The following is a 20768-nucleotide window of genomic DNA, read 5'->3' as shown; positions in this document are numbered from 1 at the left end:
TAAGATTTCATTTTTTTGGTGCCAGGAATCAAACACAAGGCCTACTGCATCCACATCAACAGCTCTACCACTGAGCCACATCTCCCAGCATGAATTTCGAAGTCTTAAAGATGGCTGAGAATGAAGACTTTGGAGAAAGTGCCATAGAGATGCAGATTCTAGAGTTGACAGCCTCTGACGCTCTGTGTTCTAACCAAGTCACACCCCTCTCTGAACATCAGTTTGAGTAGTAAGAATCTGGAAATACAGGTCTTTCTGCTGGAAGGGGTGCCTCTAGAAATGAGCCCTCACTCAACTGAGTCTTCAGAATTTTGATTAATTGAACCATAGTCCATCTAAAGTTGCTGGTTTTGCCGGGTGTGGTGGTGCACGCCTGTAATCCCAGCACTCGGGAGGCTGAGGCAGGAGGATCGTTGCGAGTTTGAGACCAGCCTGGGCTACAGAGTGAGCTCAAGTCCTGCCTGAGCTGCATATCGAGACCCTGTCTCAAAAAGACAAAATAAACAAATAAATAAATAAAGTTGCTGGTTTTTTTTTAAGAAATTTTGTTTTCCATGCCTGACAAAGGACACACATATTTGAACATGCTACGAAAGTGCTCCATGGCTCAGTTATATCACTAGCCTATACTTTAAAAAGGTCATTTTGAGTAAGAAATTCATGTTAAATTATGAGTTAAGGCAAAATATGAACTATAACAATTTATTTTAACAAAATATTTCTCCTGAATAACTGCTGGTAGGGACAAAAGTACTCAAATTAATCAAATTCTCCTCATTGGCCAAATTCCTATATTGCTTCTGAGTAAGACAAAAACTAAAGTTCTGAGCGGGGCATGGGGGTGCTTGCCTGTAATCTCAGCACTCAGGAGGCTGATGCAGGAGGATCACTGTGAGTTCCAGGCCAGACTGAGCTATAAAGTGAATTCAAGGCCAGCCTGAACTGGATAGTGAAAGCCTAAATCAAAAAGACAAAAAAAAAATTAAAGTTCTATAACCAAGAAATGTGATTTTGAAACTAGTTCATGAAGTAGATCATGCATCAAAGTTTTGACTCATCTTCCTTCATTCATCTTTGTATTCTTTGTGTTCAGCTCAGATGGTAGCATTTAATAAATGCTGATGGAATACTCAATGGTTGAATATTGCATGTTTCATGTTATAGTAACCAACTTGATAGAATCAGAAGTTTAACTTTTATCTATGGGAATGAGACTTCTTTTTGAAATTTAGAATATTATTATCGAAACATTTTCTCTGGTATCCAAAGGTATAGATACAAATATTCATAACAGAAGCCGGGCGTGGTGGCACATGCCTGTAATCCCAGCACTCGGGAGGCTGAGGAAGGAGGATCATTGCACGTTCTAGGCCAGCCTGGGCTACATAGTGAGCTCAAGGCCAGCCTGAATTGCATAGTGGGACCCTGTCTCAAAAAAGACAAATATTCATAACAGAATACATTTATTATAATTTTTCTTCCTTTGAGAGCTGTTCAAGAATAGGAACAGCTTTTCTTTTAGTTCCTTCTCCCTAAGCATGGACATTAGTGAACCAGATACATATGTTTAAATATGGGTTATGAAAATCTATTGAATTTTCTATAGGAGATCAGGAAAAAGGTGTGCTAGTGATTTTACTACCTTAAATTTGGAGGGGGTTCCATAATTATCTGATTTGAAATTTTCAGAAAACCTTTTCAAACACAGTATTTTCAGTAAGAGTAAAGGTATTAAGAATTCAACATACATAACCTGTTGAAAATAACGTCTGTAACCATACCACCCTGAATGCGCCCATTCTAACAATCACAAACTTAAATAGGAAAAGCACTATGTTGAATTGCATAGAAAGTTTTCCATAGGCAGAGAAGTTCCAGCAAGTTAAGAGGCGTGTGACACTATGGTTAAATGTTTAAAGGTGGATAATTAAGCCTTCTCAAAAAGTCACAATCTGTATTCACCTAGTCTTTGCTTTTGCTAAAATCATCAGTTTGAATAGTGTTCCAGCTTGAATTTAGGAAGTGGAGCTATCAACTAGACCTTTTTGGGGGGAGAGGTATAGTTTTCAGGAAGCAGAGGGAATTTTCCTTTTTTATACTATAGACCATAAATATTTATATTATGCCATCAGAACATCTATGCATTTCTGTTTCAGTTGAAAATCTTTCAAATGGAGTCTTTATCAACTCTTCATTTTTTTCCCCATGAGTCCTTGCTGCAGGTTTAGTAGAAACCTTCATAAACACTTTTTCTTTACGAATCTGGGTGCCTTTCTTCCTTGAGGCTATAATAACCAAAGTGATTTATAGATTATCCCTCTCCTGCTAGTTTTAGGCAAGTAAGTGGATCATATCTGCATGGGTCACTCTGCTTATAGGACTTCACTATTTCTTGAACTGAAATTCAAGATTTATTATTCTATTAATGCTCATAAAGTCACTCTTTTGATGAGCCATAATTTCTCTTTATGAAGAGTCTGTATGCCAGTCACCCATGATAAGGGAAAAGAAAGTCCAGACTTTCAACATATTCTTATTCCCTAGAACATTAATAAAGCCTTGAAATTCCATCTGACTCTGGGGGATAATAACATAGGTAGGGAACAGAAGGTAAATATCAAGGAGTCAACATGTTTCTATGAGAATTACTTCACAGTGTTGGCTGTACATAAAACTCAAAGCTTTTCCATTTTAATGAAAAAAATTTAAATATTAACCTTCCTGATGGAGAAGATAACCTGCCAGCGAGGCTTGCCTTATCTTTGTGAATATTCTTTGGGAATGAACTAGCAGGAGGTGTGAACTTTCTCTTGCTTATCTAAATGGCCTGCTAATGGCAAAGTGTAATTACGGTTACTTAAGTGCCAAGTTTATTAAGGTTTTCACTAAAACCTTCAGTCACAGAGGTTTCTCTCCCTGTCCTACCTCACATTTTTCCAATGGCTTTCCTATCATTTGAACAACTGCCCCAAATAAAAGCCAGCAACCAAACATTTACTCCCTTTATGCTTAATTGCTTTCAATGATTTTAGTTGGAGACTTTTAAAAAGTCTACCACAATGTGTGTGACATCCATTGAAATTTTAGCCTGGCCACGTTCAAAAAGCAGGGCTCTGGGGGAGTTTTGCAACACTTTGCTTCACAGTTTTGGGCAGTCAGTTTGCTTCTAAAGCAGAAGACCGACTTGTCTTCTAAGATCATCCCGTGGAGCCCTGCTTGGAATGGATTGTACCTTTTCCCCAAGGACCCACATCAGAAGCCCCGGAAAGCCACCATCTCCACATCAGTCTCAGGAGCTCCTCGCTGTCTTTGTCCCTTCTAGACGTGGAAGCTTGGAGAGGAGGTCTGGTTTCCAAGGATTGGAGCGTTTGAAGGGCGGGGCCATCTCCAAGTCCATCTCCCCTTTTTGTCCTCTTCTTCTGGGACGGGAGGGTGGAGCCAGGTCCTCCCGCGGCCGGTTCGGGAGCTCTCTCTATCTCGGTCGCTCGAGGTGAGTCTGAAAGGGCGGCAGCCCGTTTAATTGTAGCGCAGGTTAATTTCTTGAGTTCACCGCAGTCGATTCGCCAGCGGCTTCCCCGGTCTTTGCCAAGTGGGTTTACGAGGTCGGAGGCGTGCTGGGGCGCGCTCGCGTTCCCGAGAAAGGCTCCTCCCCAGGGCTCATTCCCCGACTGCGGAAAGCCCTCGATGCCCCCGGAGCCTGGAAACTCCAGGTTTCCCCCGACCTCGTCGCCTCTCGCCCCCGCCCCACCGCCCGGCTCCCTGCGCCCCGGGGGAAGGGCGGCCCCTATCTTAGCACTTCCGACCCAAGCCAACCCCGAAGGTACCTTCACGTCGATGAAGATTTTATCGCAGCCTCCGAAAACCCGGCAGTAATAGGAGCTTTCAACCTGAAATACGGTTGTTATTTTCCCCGGTGCAGAGCTTGACAAGAAAAGTCAGCTTTTTATTAAAGACAAAGAGGTAAATTATCAGCCGGGACACGGAGGGGACGGCGGAGACCTGGCGCGCTTCCTCCGGTCGCCACGAGGAATTTATGGGGAGCGGCGGCCAGCGCTCAGACGCCCCTGGGGTCCCGGCGGGGAGGAGCTCGGGCCAGAAGAACTTCCCAGGTCCCCGGGGGCACCTGGAAGGGGAATCCTCTCCGCTCTGCACAAAGCCAGGGTCTTTCCTGTGCGGAGCAGCGCACCGTCTTCCTGTCTTTTCTTCTTTCTCTTGGCTCTTTCTTTGACTCGCGTTTCCCTTTCGCTCGTGTCCTTTCGCCTCCTGGTCCCCCGCTCCCTACTTTTTCTCTCCCCCCTCCCTCCCCCTCTTCCTCCCCCGCACGCGTAGTGTCATTTACTTATTTATTTATTTATCACCCCCGCCATCAACACCCTTTTAGGGCTCCCGAGCTTTTCAGTGTGAGTGGGAGGAGAAAAGGGCAGGAAGTGTTGACTGGAAGGGGGTGAAATCTTGCCTCAGGGTGCGAGATTCTGCCCGGGAATATACAATCGGGGGGGGGGGAAATCATAGAAAATGAGGGTTTAGACCTGTTTAGGGTGCCTTGCTATCCGATGGGAACCAACTCTGCGCGCGCCTCCTCTTCCTCCTTTATTGTACGGTTTACGGGTGTATCTGCCCATACTCCGACTGTTGGGGGGGAAGGGAGGGGGCGCGCGTTGGAGAGAACGGTCTCGCCCAGGATCCTCAACACCGCGCCTTCACCGGATGCGCGCTCCTCAATGCAAAGGAATCCAGCAACATCCCCCAATTCAGACGCGGACAAAAGAAACTTTAATTAAGGTCTCTGCCCCGCGCGCTGCGTGTTTCTCTCTCCCGGGGCTGTTGATGTCCAACTCAAGGATCTGAGAAATAGAAATGGTACCGCCAGCCCATGCCCTTGAACTTCAATTGCTCCTGACTTGCTGCATTGATTTTTTTGATACTGTAGTCTCCCTAAACCCCTCCCCCCCGCCTCAAATTAAAGCCTTAGGAGACGTTCGACCTGGTAAGAGGCGATGGAAACCCACTCTTTTGCAAAGAGATAGTTCAGACGATCTGGGGGAAAATTAAATAAAAATTCGAGGTGTGAAAGCTTCATCTTGGCTCTCTCGTCTTCAGCGTGACATCTTATCATTAGGAGCACTGATTGTTACTTTCTAAGCCTTGATAGATGCTCAGCTAGAAAGCGCAAACAACACGGGGCTGGAGGGTGTAAAGTTATTTAAGTAGCCCCCACCCCTTCTGGTGCGCCGTCAAAACATTTCACAAGTTAGGAAAAGAAAGTGGTGATTCCGAGACTCGAAATGATGGGCTGTTTCCGTCCCCCGTCCATCCCCCCCTTTCCTATATCAGAAAGAAATAAAACGCACAATGAGCCTTTATTTCGGGGGAGACGACCTCAAAATTCGTGCCAGTAATGGACAACTCGAGCTTTCCACTGGAGATACTCACACCGCAAGCTGGAAAGGAATTAAAAAGCCCCACGTGGTTGCTTTGGGTTTAGACTTGCAACCTCCAGTTCCCCGCGTCTGCTCTTTGCAAAGATTGGCCTCTAGATGGATGCGTGTGAGGGACCCTGTGGGGCCGGGGCTGGGCGCCTCGGACAGGGCTGATGGTGGGAGCGCTATGTGCAGCCGGGCAGGGTCCACACTGGGGGCTTCCTCTGCCGGCCAGGGCGGCCGGGCGCCTCCGGGACGCGAGCGCGCACGCCTTGGCCCCGGCGGCCGCGCTCCTCGCACCGCCTTCTCCGCAGGTCTTTATTCATCTCATCTCCCTCTTCCCCTTCTCCTCCTCCTTTGCCTCCTTCTCCTCCTCCTCCACCACCTCCTCCTCCGCCGCCGCCACCTCCTCCTCTTGCATCTCACTGGCCTGGCTCTGTGTTACTCTGAGTGACAAAGACAATGTCCCAGCCTTAACTTTGCAACCACCTTGCCTCCTTCTGGGGTTCAGCGGAGGGGGGGGGGCGACGGCAGCAGAGCCTCAGCATCTCCTCCAGCTTCTCCTTCTGCGCTTCTCCAGCTCTTGGACAATTCAGCCCCGTTCCCCCTCTCCAGCCCTTTCCCCATCTCTTTCTTTCTTTTTCCCCCTTCCTCTCTCCTGCACGTTGTTGTTGTTATTAGAAAGGCTTCGCGCACCCCCTGGTGCTCCGGCGTTTTGTGTGGCAGGAGAAGATTGTCTTCCTTCTCTCTTTCTGTCTTGCTTTCTCTCTCCCTCTGGTTGCTCATTATTCAGAGAGAGACACAGAGGGAGGGAGAGAGAGAGCGCGCGAGGGAGAGGGAGGAGAGGAGAGAGAAGAGCGGAGAGAGGGGAGAGAGTGAGAGGGAGAGGGAGGGAGGGAGAGTGGGAGAGGGAGAGAGACGGATATCTCAGGTCATCTGCCGCTGCAGCGAGTCTGAGGAGCCGAGGAAGGCAGGGAAGATGGCGATCCTCCATTGCTGAGACCCGGCAGAAGCACATGAGACTCCCAAACAACTTCCACAACAATAACCCAAGCAGGAAGAGGAGAAAGAGAAAGAGGCTAAGGAGGCGGTGGGGCTGGAGAACCCGAAGCACCTCCCGGCGCCGGGACGCTTCTTCTGTAAGTTACTGCAATTAACCACCACCTCCGGGTGGTCTGAGTGCGCCGAGGAGGGGAGCGCGGGGCGGCGGAGGCTCCGACGCGCTCATTCATTCGGCCGAGCAGGGCTGGCGGAGCGGGGAGCACAGGGAGTCCCCTGCGTGCATGGACTGGCTGTGGGAAGAGGAGAAGAAGCGAGAGAGAGGAGGAGAGGGAGGAGGAGGGGGAGGAGGGAGAGCGGGAGGGGGAGGAGGAAGAGGAGGAGGAGAGGCGCGGGAGGAAGAGGAGGAGGAAGAGGAGGAGAAGGTGCTGGTGGAGGTGGCTGTGCTTTTCCTGCTGGCTGCTCCTTCTGCGGGGGGGGGCGGGCGAGCGCTGTGGCTTAATTAATTTCGTGTAGTTCTGTGCAGAGAAGAGAAAATGAAAGATGAGTGAGAAGAGGGCTGGAGGCTCAGGACGGATGCTCCGAGCGTGGGGACAGGAGTAGAGCAGAGGGGGGCGGAGGGCAGGAGGCCGGGGACCTGAGCCCCCGCCAGGGCGAGCGATCGGGCGGGCGCGCGGGGGTCAGGGGAGCGAGCACTCAGGGCGAGCGCCCCGACCCGAGCGGGGTGACCTCTTTCTTCTCTCTGCCCCTCTCCTTCCTTTCCCCTCTGTCTGCCTGTCCCCCGCCCGATGGCAAAGCCGTGCGGATTGGCACCCCTCTCCTCCTCAGGTATTTGGCCGGCGCTCCCCCTCTCTCTCCTCTCTCTCCTCTCTCTCCGAAGTTGGGATGCGGGGTCGGGATGTGTGGGGGGTGGCCGCTGTCGCCCGCTGTGGGCGAGGAGAGAGGCGAGGAGCAGGGCGGCTGGGGGGCGGCGCAGGTTGAGGAGCAGCTGAGGAGCTGTCTCCAGCCTGGAGGTTCAGAAGCGTCTGGTGGAGGAGGACAACGGTTTCTGGAGAGGAGAAGCCATTACACACGCTTGGCTCTCCTCTGAGGCAGAGAGAAAGGAAGGCAGGGGCCAGAGGGGGCGACTCACTCCTGGTGCGGTTCCCAGGGGTCTGCCCCCCTCCCAGGCACGAGGGGAAGCCGCAGCCGCCCCCCCATCGGAGCAGCCCCTCTCTTTCCCTTTCTTTATCTCCCTGTCCTCCATTTGCAAGCTGTCTGCTTTGGTTCCAGTCCAGACTCCAAAACACAAAGCTCCTTCTCACGTTCATTCTCCAGGCTGTTCACCATTCCTGAAGGAACCCTCATTTTCTTTTCATTGTAGCTTCTAACCTACAGAGGAAGGAGGGAGGTTGCCTGAGAGTTCCTTTTATATTCCACCCCAACCAAAAAAAAAAGTTTCATTTTTAAGCACGCGACTGGGATGGGGAAAGACCAACCAGTTGGGGCTTTCTCCTAGGTCCCCCGGGGCTGTGTCTGAGAGTCTGTGTTGGCTGTTGGGCTTGCTTTGGTTTTGTTTCTGGAGGTTGCTGGCAGGGTTTTGGAGGAAGTGACTAGTTTGGTGGAGAGCTGGGAACTGAGTCAGGTAAGCCGTGTCTTGTAACTCCACCAGAAAATGGAGGAGAGCGGGTTTCCAGGAGACAAAGCTGAGATGAGAAGTGTTTATAAAATTATGGATGTCTCCATTTTGAAGCTCAGTTGGTGATGGCTGGAGGAGGAGGCTTGCTTGCCTACTCTTTCTCCCTCTCCAGAGGGAGACCTGGTGGTGGTTCCTCACTCTATTCATTATGCAAGGAAAGAAGGGCTCCTGGGGGTTCCTCAGATTTCTCTCCCACCCAAGGAGTGCTTTCACAAGTTATTGAGACGTTTGTTTCCGTTTTAAAGTAAACTTTTGGAATTTTTTTTTTCTCCTTTTGAGTGGACCAGAAGGGCTTTGACCTCCTTAGGACAAGCAAGGCAAAACCTTAAACATTTCCACCGAGGTCTTCTCACAATTTAAAGCTGCTCCTGGTCTCCTGAAAGTCACCAGAAAATGTTATTTCCTCATTGTGCAGATGGTGGTGGTCCAAAGCTGAGATTTTTTTTTTTTTTTTTTTTGAGTTCTGGGGCTTGGTGATCATCGTTTGAGGCCTTGCAAGACTTTATTGTCTGGTTGGGTATGATTTCTGAAAAAAAAAAAAAAATTCTAGAAAAGAAAGAAAAATATTCCTGCAAGATTTCAGAGGAACTCTAAGACTAGCTAACAACAGTTTCTCCAGGTTCTACATTTTTCTTCAGGCTTTTCCATGTGTATGTTAGGCCTTCTTTTAGCTCCTTTGTTTCCCCTTTTCCCTCTCCTGCTATTTTTTTCCCCCTTGTCTTCTCAATACTGTAAGTCTTCAGGAATATCAGTGTGTCTAACTTAACAGTGTCACTATGGAAACAAATTGTGTCAGTTGAGAAAAATCTTATGTCCAAGTGTCTTCACCTTTTTAATTGAAAGAATTTATTAATCTTGTAGGAAGACATTTTGTGAGAATGATTTGAAAAAAGGACCCCGTCCTACCCCAGTCCACACACATTGATTTGGAGCTCCTCACAGACTAGTTCTAGAGAATGTATATAATTGACTCAAAGAACTAATCCTAAAATGCTTCAGAAATGTATAAAAGTCAACCATGAAGATGTTACTTTTCCATTAGATAAGGTAGCCATCTTGAGGATGAGGGAAGATGTTGGAAGAATTTTAGATGGTCTGTGAAAGATAGGTGAGGAGAGCTCCACAGTGAAATGAAAACTTGGAGAAGCTTCAGAACCAATTAATGTGTTTTGAGGAGACTAATTGGACTTTGCTTTCAACTAAGGAGAAATACAGAAAGGTACCAGCTTCAACAGAAATAAGGAACATGTTGGTGAGCAACTTGCACCAGCTTTTTTCTCTCTTTGCTTTCTCATTATGTGTCAGATTATTGTGTGTGAAGTTCCCCATGTGTACATATTTTTGTTCATATTGAAGTGGTTTTCGATTCCAGATGTAATTATATTGTGTTGAGTAGCTGGTAGCAATGTCACTCAGTGAATGCACAATGCTGTATATGACAACATCACATTTTTCAAACCAAACTGTTGTGGTATTAATTGAGGGTTATTGTTCTTCTGAGGGGTGTGAAAGGAGAAGGGAAACATGGTTCTGTAGCTGATAATTGTCCATGGTCAATGAAGTAAAACCCTGTTTTCATAGATGAAGAAGATGTGTGGCTTTCAGTTGATGTTTTACGCTTATTTAAAAATGTTTCTGTTTAGGTCTCTGCTCCTTTATTGAAAAAATCTAAGCTTCTCCAAGGGCACTTAAAAAAAATCGTACCTGCAAGCGTACCTCTCGTTCTTCATTTTTGAATGTTATCTTTTGCTATCACTAGTTTTGTTGTTAAGTGAAGTGTCATCACTGTTATATTTAAATTTGCTAATGCTCATATGGATGCTAGGTGTTCAAACTTGGAGGCTCAAATGTGGATAAAGAGAGTTATTTGGGAAAGTGATTATCAGATAATTTTGCATCTGATGCTATATGTTTATCTAAACAAATACACTATGTGTTGATCTTCAAACAAACTTTTATGGTATCTTTATTGTTATTGTCAGCAGGAGAGATGGTTAATTTACTTATTTCAGTGGGGGCAAAAGTGACAAACTGATCTCCTGTCCATTGATTTGACTTAATGTGTTTTTCGTATTACAACCAGAAACTTTAGCATCTTCGTAGGTGGTTTTAGAGATGAACTCTTTTGGAGGGAAAAAATGAGGTTGCTAGGAGGCCTTTTGGAGAATTTGTTCTAAGCGATAACTGCAGAGACGCAGCCATGGCTCTTGCACTTCGTCAGTGTGGCGAGCACCATACTACTTAAAGGCATGGTTTCTTGAGTTCTTTCTAGAACATACACACTTGAAGTGAGACAAGTATTTTGGCTATGTCACCATGAGAGAAATAAGAGTGTCAGATCGAACATTCTCATTGGCTGTCAAAGGATCCTTTTTGTTTTTAAGACATCATGTTCATCGGGTTCATTATGCAAAGTTTTTACCATACTGCTAGTGTATCACAAAGACAAATCTGTATGAAGAAATATATGTAAGCTATGATGGACACTGCCATACAAGGGATTCTTGTTGGATCTTCATATTCCATAATATTTCTCCTCTTGCTTTTGTATCAGTCCGATTTATTAACTGTATTCCCTGAGGACTTACCCACCTGACACCGCCCCCCCACTCCTACCCCAGTTGGAGACAACTTTTAGAGGGGAAAATAAACCAAAATAAAAATCCATGTCTGTTCTGAATGAGGCTTCTGAAAGAGAGAAGGGAAAAAAAATGCCAACTCTACTAATGGGCTTTAAAGTACTTGTGGTCAGTTTTCTTGAAGGAACAGAATGGTAAAGTTGCCTGAGGAAAGTCCTGTTTTATGTATGATGGAGTTTATTTATTTATTTATTTTTTCTTTGTACTGGGAATCGAACTCATGACCTCAGGCTTGCCAGGCAAGTGCTTATGCCGCTGAACTACATCCCCAGCTGACAGAGTTTAATAGGGTCTAGTCTGCCCTGAATTATTCCTTGATGCTGAGATTTCTTGGTTGCGGTAACCTTACTTATCTTCTTTGTGTTGTGCCTTTTTCAGACTGCTAGTTCACCATGTCATGGGGTAGAAAACTGACAAAGCTGTGTGGCATAGTTTCAAGTTAATGACTGGAGAAGAGCAATGGTGTTTCAAAAGGCTGCAGTCATAGATTAAGAAATATATAAATAATGAATTCAGATTGCAAAGGATCTGACTTTATAACTGGATGGCTTGGTATATGGAGACTACAGAAATTCAAAGAGAAGCAGGGAGAGAAGATTGCCAGGATCTATGAGTAAAATCCAGTGAGCTGAAAAATATATCAGCTTGTTTGTGCGTTTAGGAAAGCGGGTATCTTGTGAGATTCACATACTTAGGAAGTTGATGGCTTTGGGAGAAACATTAGCTGAATGTTGGTGACCTATTAATTGATTATGAGAAAACAGAAGAGAGTAGATAATGCTAGAAGAAAATTCCTCTCCTGTGTGATATGCCAAGACATCTGGCAGATGTTATGTTGGGCCCTAAGGAATGGACAGTTTAATTTTAGCCCTAGCAAGGAAATGGGAAGTTCTAAGCTCTTTTAATAGCACAACTCTTAGTTTGGGGAAGGTTGCTTAAAAAAATAAGAAAGGAAGAAAGGAAAAGAAAAGAGGCATTTAGAATAATATGAAAAGAACTCTATGGAGCAGGGAGCATAGGCTGAGATTTTAGGATGAGAGACAAAATATTATTTCCCAAGCAGAAATTAACATGGAAGTCATTTAAAAATTGACAGACATGTACACTGTAAGTGCATGCATAAGTGAGGGGAACGTAATGTATTTAATACTGCCAGGCAGAACTTCCAATTGAGAAGTGAGGTATTTTTTTTTCTCTTATGACTTAGAGAGATAACATACCTCAAATACCCTCTCTGCACCCTCACTTTACTGAAGAGGAAACTGGCACAAAGACACGAAGTGACTTGAACAAGGGCAGAAAGTTCAGCTGTAAAAAAGCCAGGCCTAGAACTCGGGTCTGCCTGCAGCACAGTCCCCTTTCTACCATCCCAGTTGCACTTGATGGACACATTGTGCAACAGCTGTACTCTTGAGGGCCCAGGGCTCTCTGAGAAACTGTTGTCCTACATACACTGCTGGGACAGGAGTATGGATTTTGTTCATTGCATTTAACATTTTGGGGGCTCCTGGGCTGGGCATGATGTGTTTTAGTCAGATCCAGAGACTGATTTTGTTCATGTGTTTTTCAGTCAAGCTTCAGCTATTGGGTTTGTAGTTATGCATTTATCTTAATTCTTCCTATTCTCTCTTGTTCTACCATCCAGGGCTTAGAAGTCCTTTTCAAATGCCCTTCTTTGGAAATTTGTCTGGGTCTATTGCAGCTTACAAAAGTGCCCAGAATTGGACTCTGAGGATCTGTTTTGCAATGCGGGACAGATTTAAATTGGCTTCTTTCAGACATGCCATTTTGTAATACTGATGAGTGACTGAGAGGGTGAAATCCAGTCTCAAACAGTTAATAGTGACTTTCAAGGGTTCTGTAGTCATTCAGAAATGTACCCTTCTTGTCTCTTCTTAGAGACCAATTTTCTCTCATCAACCAGTGGCTTACTACTTTCCCTACTGTCCATAGAGTCATAATTAAAATAATTTAACAACACAAGCAACATTTAACCATGAAAGATAGGAGAGTACTGTAGGAAGGGTGAAATGGGTTTCACTTCTGTCTTCTCTTGGATAAGCAAAAGTATTTTCTAAGGAGGAAGAGTGATGTTTGGAAGTTTCCACATTTTCTAAGCTTCTTCCAAACGAATGTGTAAATTCTTAATCCAGGAGGCAGGCTGGAGAAGGTAGTGCTGGATGTGGACTTCTGGCAGAAACACAGTTAACGTTGTAAACAGTTGAACCTCAGTGTGGCACTCCTCCAAATGAGTTGACTGTCGAAAATAAAATGTTCCAGAAGAACTGGGAGAACAGGAAAGAAGTTAAAACAGCATGGTTTGCATGCCAGTGCTGAAGGAAGAAGAAAAAAGTTTGGGGTGGGGGGGTGCTGGAAAGAAGATAATTGGAAGTTAAACTGTCTCCTGGATTTGTAAGACCTAGCAGAAATTTCCAAATACAGGAAAGTAGATTTTGATGCATTTAGATTGTATTTGCAGTTTCCTAGGAAGCTTTCTCCTTGAACTTTGTATCTGGAGAACTGCACAGATAATAAATGAGAAGTCCATTGGAAGTAATTTGGATTTACATTTTCTGCTTGGCAGTGCTATCACACAAGTTATCTTCTAAGATAACTCTAGGGCCTCAAGGCCCTCTCGCCTCATCCGTTGAGGCATCCATAGGATATCAGAGGTTGTTAAGTGTGAGCCTTCAACACAGAGTTGTTTTTTCTCAGGCTCAGAGAGGTAAAGTGGTGTGGTGGCAAAAGGTGCTGGTATTGTCACCTACAGGTGCATTGTCTTTTGCTTCTGGTGAGCAGCTTACTTGATGGCTTCAAAGCATTCTTTTCTAATTCCTAGCTGGAGACATTTCTCCTTGAGTTATTCTTGGAGGGAAGATTTCTTTTCATGCCAGGTCATGGGTATTTTGGTATTGATTTCCTTGCTTTCATGTGTTTGCTTGTTTAGTTCACTGCATGCTGCTTCTGGATATTAATAAAATACTTACGCTGTGCCTGTTCCCATCTGAACCCCCATCTTCACTCAGGGAGTAGAGCCCGTCCTTTGGGGTGAAGGGAGGATTGGTAGGTACTCATGTGTTGAAAAGCTAAATAAACATTTGAAGGTGAGGATTGTATAACTGAAGAAGTTATTTGTAGGTGTTCAAGTAGACTTTTAACATGCCTGGTGCAAGGAAAGATGAGGAAAATACCACTAGGAAGCAATAGATCCTGATTTAAATGTTTTAGGATCACTTAGTAGGAAATTAGGCACTTGCCCAAGGTGAATAAGCAGAGACTTACCTTTGGATTCAGATTGGTTGAAGCACAAAAGGAGCTGGAGGCCCAGGCAGGACAACTGTATCAGAAGTAATTAAGCCCAGGATTTGTGGAGAGGCTTATCTGCCGCAAAGCCCAGCTGGGGAAGGCCACACTCACTGCCTAAGCTGTTGCTTGGCCAGTTGAACGAGAATACAAGCGAAGGCCCTTGAATTTTGGATTCTAATTCTTCTCTTCTCTATTCAGATGTAAGAAGGTAAAGCCATTATTCTTCAGTTTTGCTCATGTCTGCTCAGGGCTTCTGTTGTGAGCTGAGCTGGGAGATGCTAGAGGCCAGGGGGCTGAAAGCTGATTTCCTCAGAGGGAACATTCTCCCTGTTAACACCACAAATGTGCCTATAACATTGTACTTATTACTCAGAAAATAATTGTGCAGTGGCACAATGTGGGATACTTGAAAGATGTTTGCTGCACAAAGGTTCCAATACTCACCTGCAGATTAAGAAATGGGTTTCTAAACCATCTCATTTCTGTTGCTAATGAAAAGCTTTGGAAGGCACCTGTGAATTAGAGCTCCAGCTGCTATCATGGTAGGGGAAGTTAGGCCTTGAAAGGATACATGGATTAGCCCGTCAGAAAAGCAAACAGTAGCATCAGCACAAGTAGAAAATAGACAGGGTTGTTAAGCTAACAGAAAAGTAGGCTAAAGCATTGCTGTAATTATATAGTGGAAATTTGCTGGGAAGGAGAGTCCACTGGGTTGGGAAAAGGAAAAAGAGGTAGGAGAATAATTGACAAGTCAAAATAGAAGAGGACTGTCCACTGGGAAGAGCCTACAGGAAGAAGTAAGATCTTGCTCTTAAGAAAACAATACAGCAAGTAGAAAAAGACCTTGTAATTTGGTACCTATTGCATGTGAAATATGAAGACCAGCGCTCAGATCCACATTCTTTGGTAAGTTCCTATTGTAAAAAATAGAATTGGGCTTGGGAGGCTATTTGTGTGACTTCTGTGTTACAAATGCAGCCTTTTCTGATAAAGGACAGATGGAAACTTGAGGGAATTGGTTAAGTAGGCCCAGGTGGAGATTTTCCTGGAAAATGAACGAAGTAGAGAATAGAGCACAGTAGAAAATAGCTGCATTATTAATGGGAAGAAAATGTGATAGTCCTCTCTAAGGTTATCCATAGAGCTTCTCTATCTGCACTCGGGGTATTAGAAGAAAAGAAGAACAAAGACATGCTTATTTCAGAGAGGAAAGAGTGGATCCTGACTACTACCTGGTGTCCAGTTGGGGATTAACCCATTCCTGTGATCCCAAATGTCACAGACGGGTCTCTCAATCCACTCCCAGTATTTTAAAATCCAAAAGAAGGCTACTGTGAGGCAGAATGGTTAGCCATTCTAATCCCTAACTACATCATCCCTCTGTGTTATGAACAAGTTAGTCAGCAGTTGAGCACTGTTCATTTTACCCAGATTGTAAAGGACCTAATGTAGGGGTAAAATCTTTGGGGTAAAATTTGCATACTGGATTACAGATTAAAGATGGCCAAAGACAGAAACCAGTTACAGGTGGGGCATGGTGGTGCACACCTATAATCCCAGCACTTGGGAGGCTGAGACTGGAAGATCTCTGCTAGTTCCCGGCCAGCCTGGGCTACAAAGTGAGTTCAAGGCCAGCCTGTGAAACCTTGTCTCAAAAAGACAAAAAAACAAACAAGCAAAAAAAACATCGTGTAAAGATTTCAACATAACAAGCAGTTACCACCCAGGCTTTTCTCTTTGATACTTTCAATCTTAAGTAGCCTTCCTGAAGACTGTTAATTAGGATTTGACAATGTTAACAGGGAGGAGGATCTGTGTGGAGACCATTTTCATTTGAAGGTCAGAGTTCAGCTGCAAAACTTCTCCCCTTTCTGCTCAGAATTCAGTGTTGTCTGTCCTAATGTTGGTTAAAAGGGAAAAGAGAACAAATGTGGTCACTTGATCAAGAAATTTTGCCATTTTGAGTACAATAGTAGTATCGTACAGTGTTTCAAAAACTGCTGCTTTCCCTCTTGGACTGACTGACAGCTAATATTAATTCTAAGTAACATTTGTTTAACATTTAACATGAACTAGGGACTATTATTCATGGGAAAACAAGAATTAGGTAGGAGGAAAGAATATGGTAGAGGAAACCAAAGAGTTCGGGAGGTAAAGTGATTTACCTAAGGTCATGGGACTACAAGGTAGGGAGCCAAGATTCATATGAAAGGTCTGGTTCTTGACTGGTGAGGCTTGGTCTTGGTTATTACTTAGTACGCTAATAGCTTGTGTTCCTCATGCTTTATCTCCTCCAGTTGCCAGGAGTATATCCTTGGTGTTCTGGCAGGAAATCTGCACATAATGGAAAATTAATTACAATACATTGGTTGGTATGAGAGCTATAACTTAGCGCAATAGCTTGACAAAGTGTGTTTAACTGAACAGTATCTTCTTTTTGTTCTGGCTTATAAAGGAGATGATGGGAGGAATAAAATAGACCATGTAGGGGGGCACTTTAGAGAATAAATATTTTTAAACTGTATCAAGCTTGTTAAGTACTTGTACACACGGACTTTGAGAAAGAACACTTACCTGTTATGGCAGAAAGATGCTGTGGCTTTTTTTTCCCCCAGGTAGAAAAAGTGTCTTCCGTTTATGTTTCTTAGGGTCCCTCTTAAAAGTCACAGTGTTCTATGTTAACTTTGTTTACTGTAAGCCCGAAAAGCCTTTTGAAAAACTGCACAGTCCTTTGAAAATTAGCTCTATCATCTAATGGTCATTTCTAGAACATGGAGCAGATGCTCTTAAAAGTGTGGGTGCTATTACTCCCTGCCCTAGTGATCACCATGTGCTCTATTTAGATCAGGGAGACATGAGGAATGGTTTGGTCTTACCTGCTTTTCCCTGAAACATTAAAGTACAGTAAGGAAGCAGGTGTTCACAGATGATCATAAATGCCCTTAATCAAGTAATGAGCTACTGTACTGAGGGAGACAGAACAGGTCTGAATACCTCAACGATATCCAGGACAGTAGCTTTTCTGTATGACATGCAGTTGGGCCTTAATCGCTAAGCACACTTCAGCTCTAAAACTTCACTGTGCTCTGCGTCTGTTCAGTTGATCTATGGTCCCCAGCCAAACCCATAGCCAAAACTCTTGTAGGAGCATAAAAGTATACCCTGAGTTTTGTTTTGTTTTATTTTGGGATTGAACTCAGGGACTCACACATGCTAAGTAAGTGCTCTATCACTGAGCCACATCTTCAGCCCTGTGTGACCTGTTTATAATACCCTAGAGGAGACCACAGACTCATCTTTCATATCATCCTTTATAAAACTTATCAATGTTTTCTTCTTTAGTTGTCTTTAGTTTTTCTCTTCTCTCTTTTTTCTGTTTTTGTGGTGCTGGGAATCAAACCTAGGGCTTCTTATGTTAGGTATGCACTTTATCACCAAACTATACCCATGGGCTCCAAAACCATTCTGTTTTCTCTTTCTTTTATTAGTGTCTGTTAGTTATACAGAGTAGTGGATTTGGGGGGCATATTTATACATGCATATGACATACTTTACTCATTTCCACTTCTCCAGTACTGCCCACTGTTTTCTTAGATTAAGAACTTTAATGGGAAAAAGCCTCAGACAAAAATAACTATGTAGCTGAAGAGTGTAAAAGCATGTGATTCTTTGGGAAGAGCTTCTAATTCTTACAGGAATTAGGGACTGTATTCAGGCAAACGTACCATACACTAGGACCCTCTTCAGTAATGCCTGGCCTTCTAGAATATCCCTCACCCTAGTCTGTCTCAAAGACCAATCTTCAACTTGTTTCTTCACTTTTTCTCTTAATTTTTAAAGGAGAAACTTGCCTAGGCCATCTTAAAGAGCTGTTTTGCACAGTTGAGGTAAATTGGGTCAACATTCTTTGTGGGTCGTGTAGGACATTGAATTTGAAAGCATACTCAATGTGAGAGGCACTAAAGGAGCCTTGGGACATGTCCCAAGGAAGGAAATGTATAGTTTATGTATGCGTGCCTGGCAAAAGAATCGTCCATTATCTTGAAAAGAGAAGAAAGTCACATTTTCAAAGATAGTTTCCATGGTCATCGTAAACAAGCACACTGTGTAGATCACATAAAGTAGTATACATTTAAGAAAACAGAATTGCACCCTTTCTCTTGTGAGGGAAAGTTCTCTTTGTCATTCCATCTTCTCCCGTGGCTGTACCTCTACTTAGTAATTTGGAGGGGTGGCTGAAAAGTGAAAGTGTTCAGAAACAGATGTCAGCTAAGCCTAAAATTTATGTCATCCTATCCTATGGTTGACTCAGTGTGTCAGAGTACCTCACCCGTTATTTTTTCTGACCAGTGGTTGTAGCTTGTTAATGAATGAACATCACCCATAGGTCCTGAAATTAGCAAGTGTTAAACGTTATGTGATTATTAGGAGGAAACAAGATAATCTAGTCAGTGGGCTTAATTAGGTTGTGATTGCCCAATTGCTGCTTCATGATAATTATATTCATAACCCTACTTCTAGACATCAACTACAATTATCAAAAATGACCCCAGCACAGGTAGGTGTTAGTGATTTGTTTGACACAGCTTTGAATAGTGAATATCTGATAGCCAAGGTGTTCCTGCCTGCTCCTTCTTCCCCTCCTACCACCTTCTTATGGTTTTTCCCTCATTTTAGAATGGTCTGTGGCAATATTATTTGGTCCATGACCAGGCACACACTATATAACTCATGTTGCTTTTTACATAAAACTAGATTCTTAAATTGTTAGGCATCAAATATGACTGAAAAGCATTAGCCCATTAGCAGATAAGAAAGCATAAAAATCCAAAACTGACTACATTGCTTTTTCCCTCAGCACAGGAATCTGTTCAGAAGTTTTAATGTGATTCATTTGACTAGATCTTTTACTTTATTAAGGCATGCTCTTAAAAAAAAAATCATTTGTGTTTAAGATAATGCCTTACCAACAGGATCATTAAGATCCGAGGAACCATAAAATGAAAATTTTATATTGCCCCCTCTTATCCCCTAAATTTATGAAATTTTCTGTCAGTGTATTCTAGCATAAAGAGAATATTTCCTTGCCAGGGATGCTGTTTACTTTTTAATCTCCCAAACGGAGGCAATGATTTCTAGGAAACACAAACAACTACCTGTATCAGAAGAGGCTATGTCACTGTGACACTGAATCACCCGGCCTGATTGTCCTCTGGCAGCCTTCCCTTTTGGATGCACAATTATATGGGAAAATAATGCACCTAAAATTTGCACATGATAGTTGAACTTCAGTACAGCGATCTGTCTGAGAAATATGTAGGAACTGTATTACATCTCTGCTATAGAAATAGATATATTTCCATGTGTATGTATGTATTTCTATGTACGTATCTGTCTTTATGTACACGTAAGTAAAGAAGAGCTGGATTCTCCCTGGGCACTTAAGTTTTTGTTGAAACATCGGGAGTGCAGATTTCTACTCAGCAGTCATCTTACAATTGCCAGTGACAAGGCACTTCTCTGTGCAGGGGTCTCCATTAAGAAAGTGATGTATCATGAGCAGAGCATATGGGACTTCATAAGAGGTTGAAATTTCTCTCTCTCCTTTCCTGGCTGTGTGACCTTGAGTAAGTCACTTGACCTCTCTGTCCCCGTGATTTTCTGCCCAATAAAGTGGGAATGATGTACTGTGACTCTGTAGATCAGACATAAAGATTAAAAAGTATTGTGTGGATAAGGGTTCTGGCTTATATCTTGGCACTTAGAATGATAAATTTCTTCCTCATTGTAGAGAAACTGAGGAAAGAAACTTTCTGAGTTGTGCTATATGTATTATACTGTCCTTGGCCTTGAACTCGTTCTTTTTTATTTCAATCCTATCCATTTAAGTTTCTGCCTTTACTGAAGAACAATCTTTGTGCTGAAGCACATCACAAGTAGCCATTGCTATATCAGGAGCTGCTGGTCTGTTTGATTGTGGGAGCTCGGCAGTATTCCATAGGAATTTTAAACTATCCGGAAGTGGTGCCATTTCCTCTTAGAAAAGTACATCTACGTGGTAACCACCTTTCCTATCTATACCTTGAAGCAATATTTCCTGGAGTGTCGTAGGAGAACAATTTTTAATAAATGTGAAGTTCTTTGAGCTTTCTAGAAGAAAGATGTTATTGCTGTTTCTAGTGTTTGGTTAAGAAAACTACTTTTCTGCAAGAAAAATCCTGACTGTGCTGTGTCCTATAAGTGTTCGATGCCTCTTTATTTCTTCGCTCATCTAAGGTATCTGTGAGGCATTTTGAGCACTGTCCTGGAAGCTAGCTTAGAGATGTTTTGGTTTTCTCTGTGCAAATGTTTGTTTTAACAGTCCATGTCTACTTGGTCTTACTAATGTACTGTAATAGCAAATACTTAGAGATCTCAGGGGTAAGGAGGCTAATTTTAGAGTGTTGTAATGATGATATTTCAAAATGTGAAAAATGTGGGATGGTAAGGCCTAACAGGACTTACCTTATTTGCTTTGACCAGAGGACATTTATTGGTGGCCTCACTGGTGACAGTGTGGTGGTGGTAAGAACGTTGGTAACGAAGATGAGGAACATCTAAGTGGTTCTTTGCGAAAATTGCATAGCGATTTTTGGCCTTTCAAAGCAAATGTCTTACCTTTCAGAGTGAATCAGCTGTGAAGTTTTTCTTTTTCTTTTAACATTCTGGAAATTTCCAGTGAGAAAA

General features: G+C 43.6%; 2 protein-coding genes across 10 annotated transcripts in view; one reads left to right on the top strand and one right to left on the bottom strand.

Annotated features, from left to right (window-relative positions):
- Positions 1-1469: 1469 nt before the first annotated feature.
- Znf462 (zinc finger protein 462) overlaps positions 1470-20768 on the top strand; it is a 140758-nt gene continuing 121459 nt past the window's right edge. For 3 of the 9 annotated variants that reach the window (XM_013513245.1, XM_013513246.1, XM_013513247.1), the window contains exon 1: positions 6286-6559. The gene's annotated coding sequence lies outside the window, so the exon portion shown is untranslated. Of the gene's footprint in view, positions 3491-6285; positions 6560-6891; positions 7248-7280; positions 8044-8630; positions 9350-9400; positions 14949-20768 lie in introns of those variants that run through there. The other 6 variants (XM_005382765.2, XM_005382769.2, XM_005382770.2 and 3 more) reach the window with 6 other exon arrangements.
- LOC102004934 lies at positions 3198-6224 on the bottom strand. Its single transcript, XM_005382936.2, has 2 exons — positions 4530-6224; positions 3198-3887 (listed from the first exon to the last, which is right to left on the bottom strand). Exons 1-2 carry the CDS (start codon positions 4620-4622, stop codon positions 3198-3200), a joined length of 783 nt encoding a protein of 260 aa, XP_005382993.1. The 5' UTR covers positions 4623-6224.

This window comes from Chinchilla lanigera, unplaced genomic scaffold (assembly GCF_000276665.1).
Source record: "Chinchilla lanigera isolate Chin_1 unplaced genomic scaffold, ChiLan1.0 scaffold00018, whole genome shotgun sequence".
In the NCBI taxonomy this organism is placed as follows: domain Eukaryota; kingdom Metazoa; phylum Chordata; class Mammalia; order Rodentia; family Chinchillidae; genus Chinchilla; species Chinchilla lanigera.
This window is presented reverse-complemented; position numbering and strand designations above follow the sequence as displayed.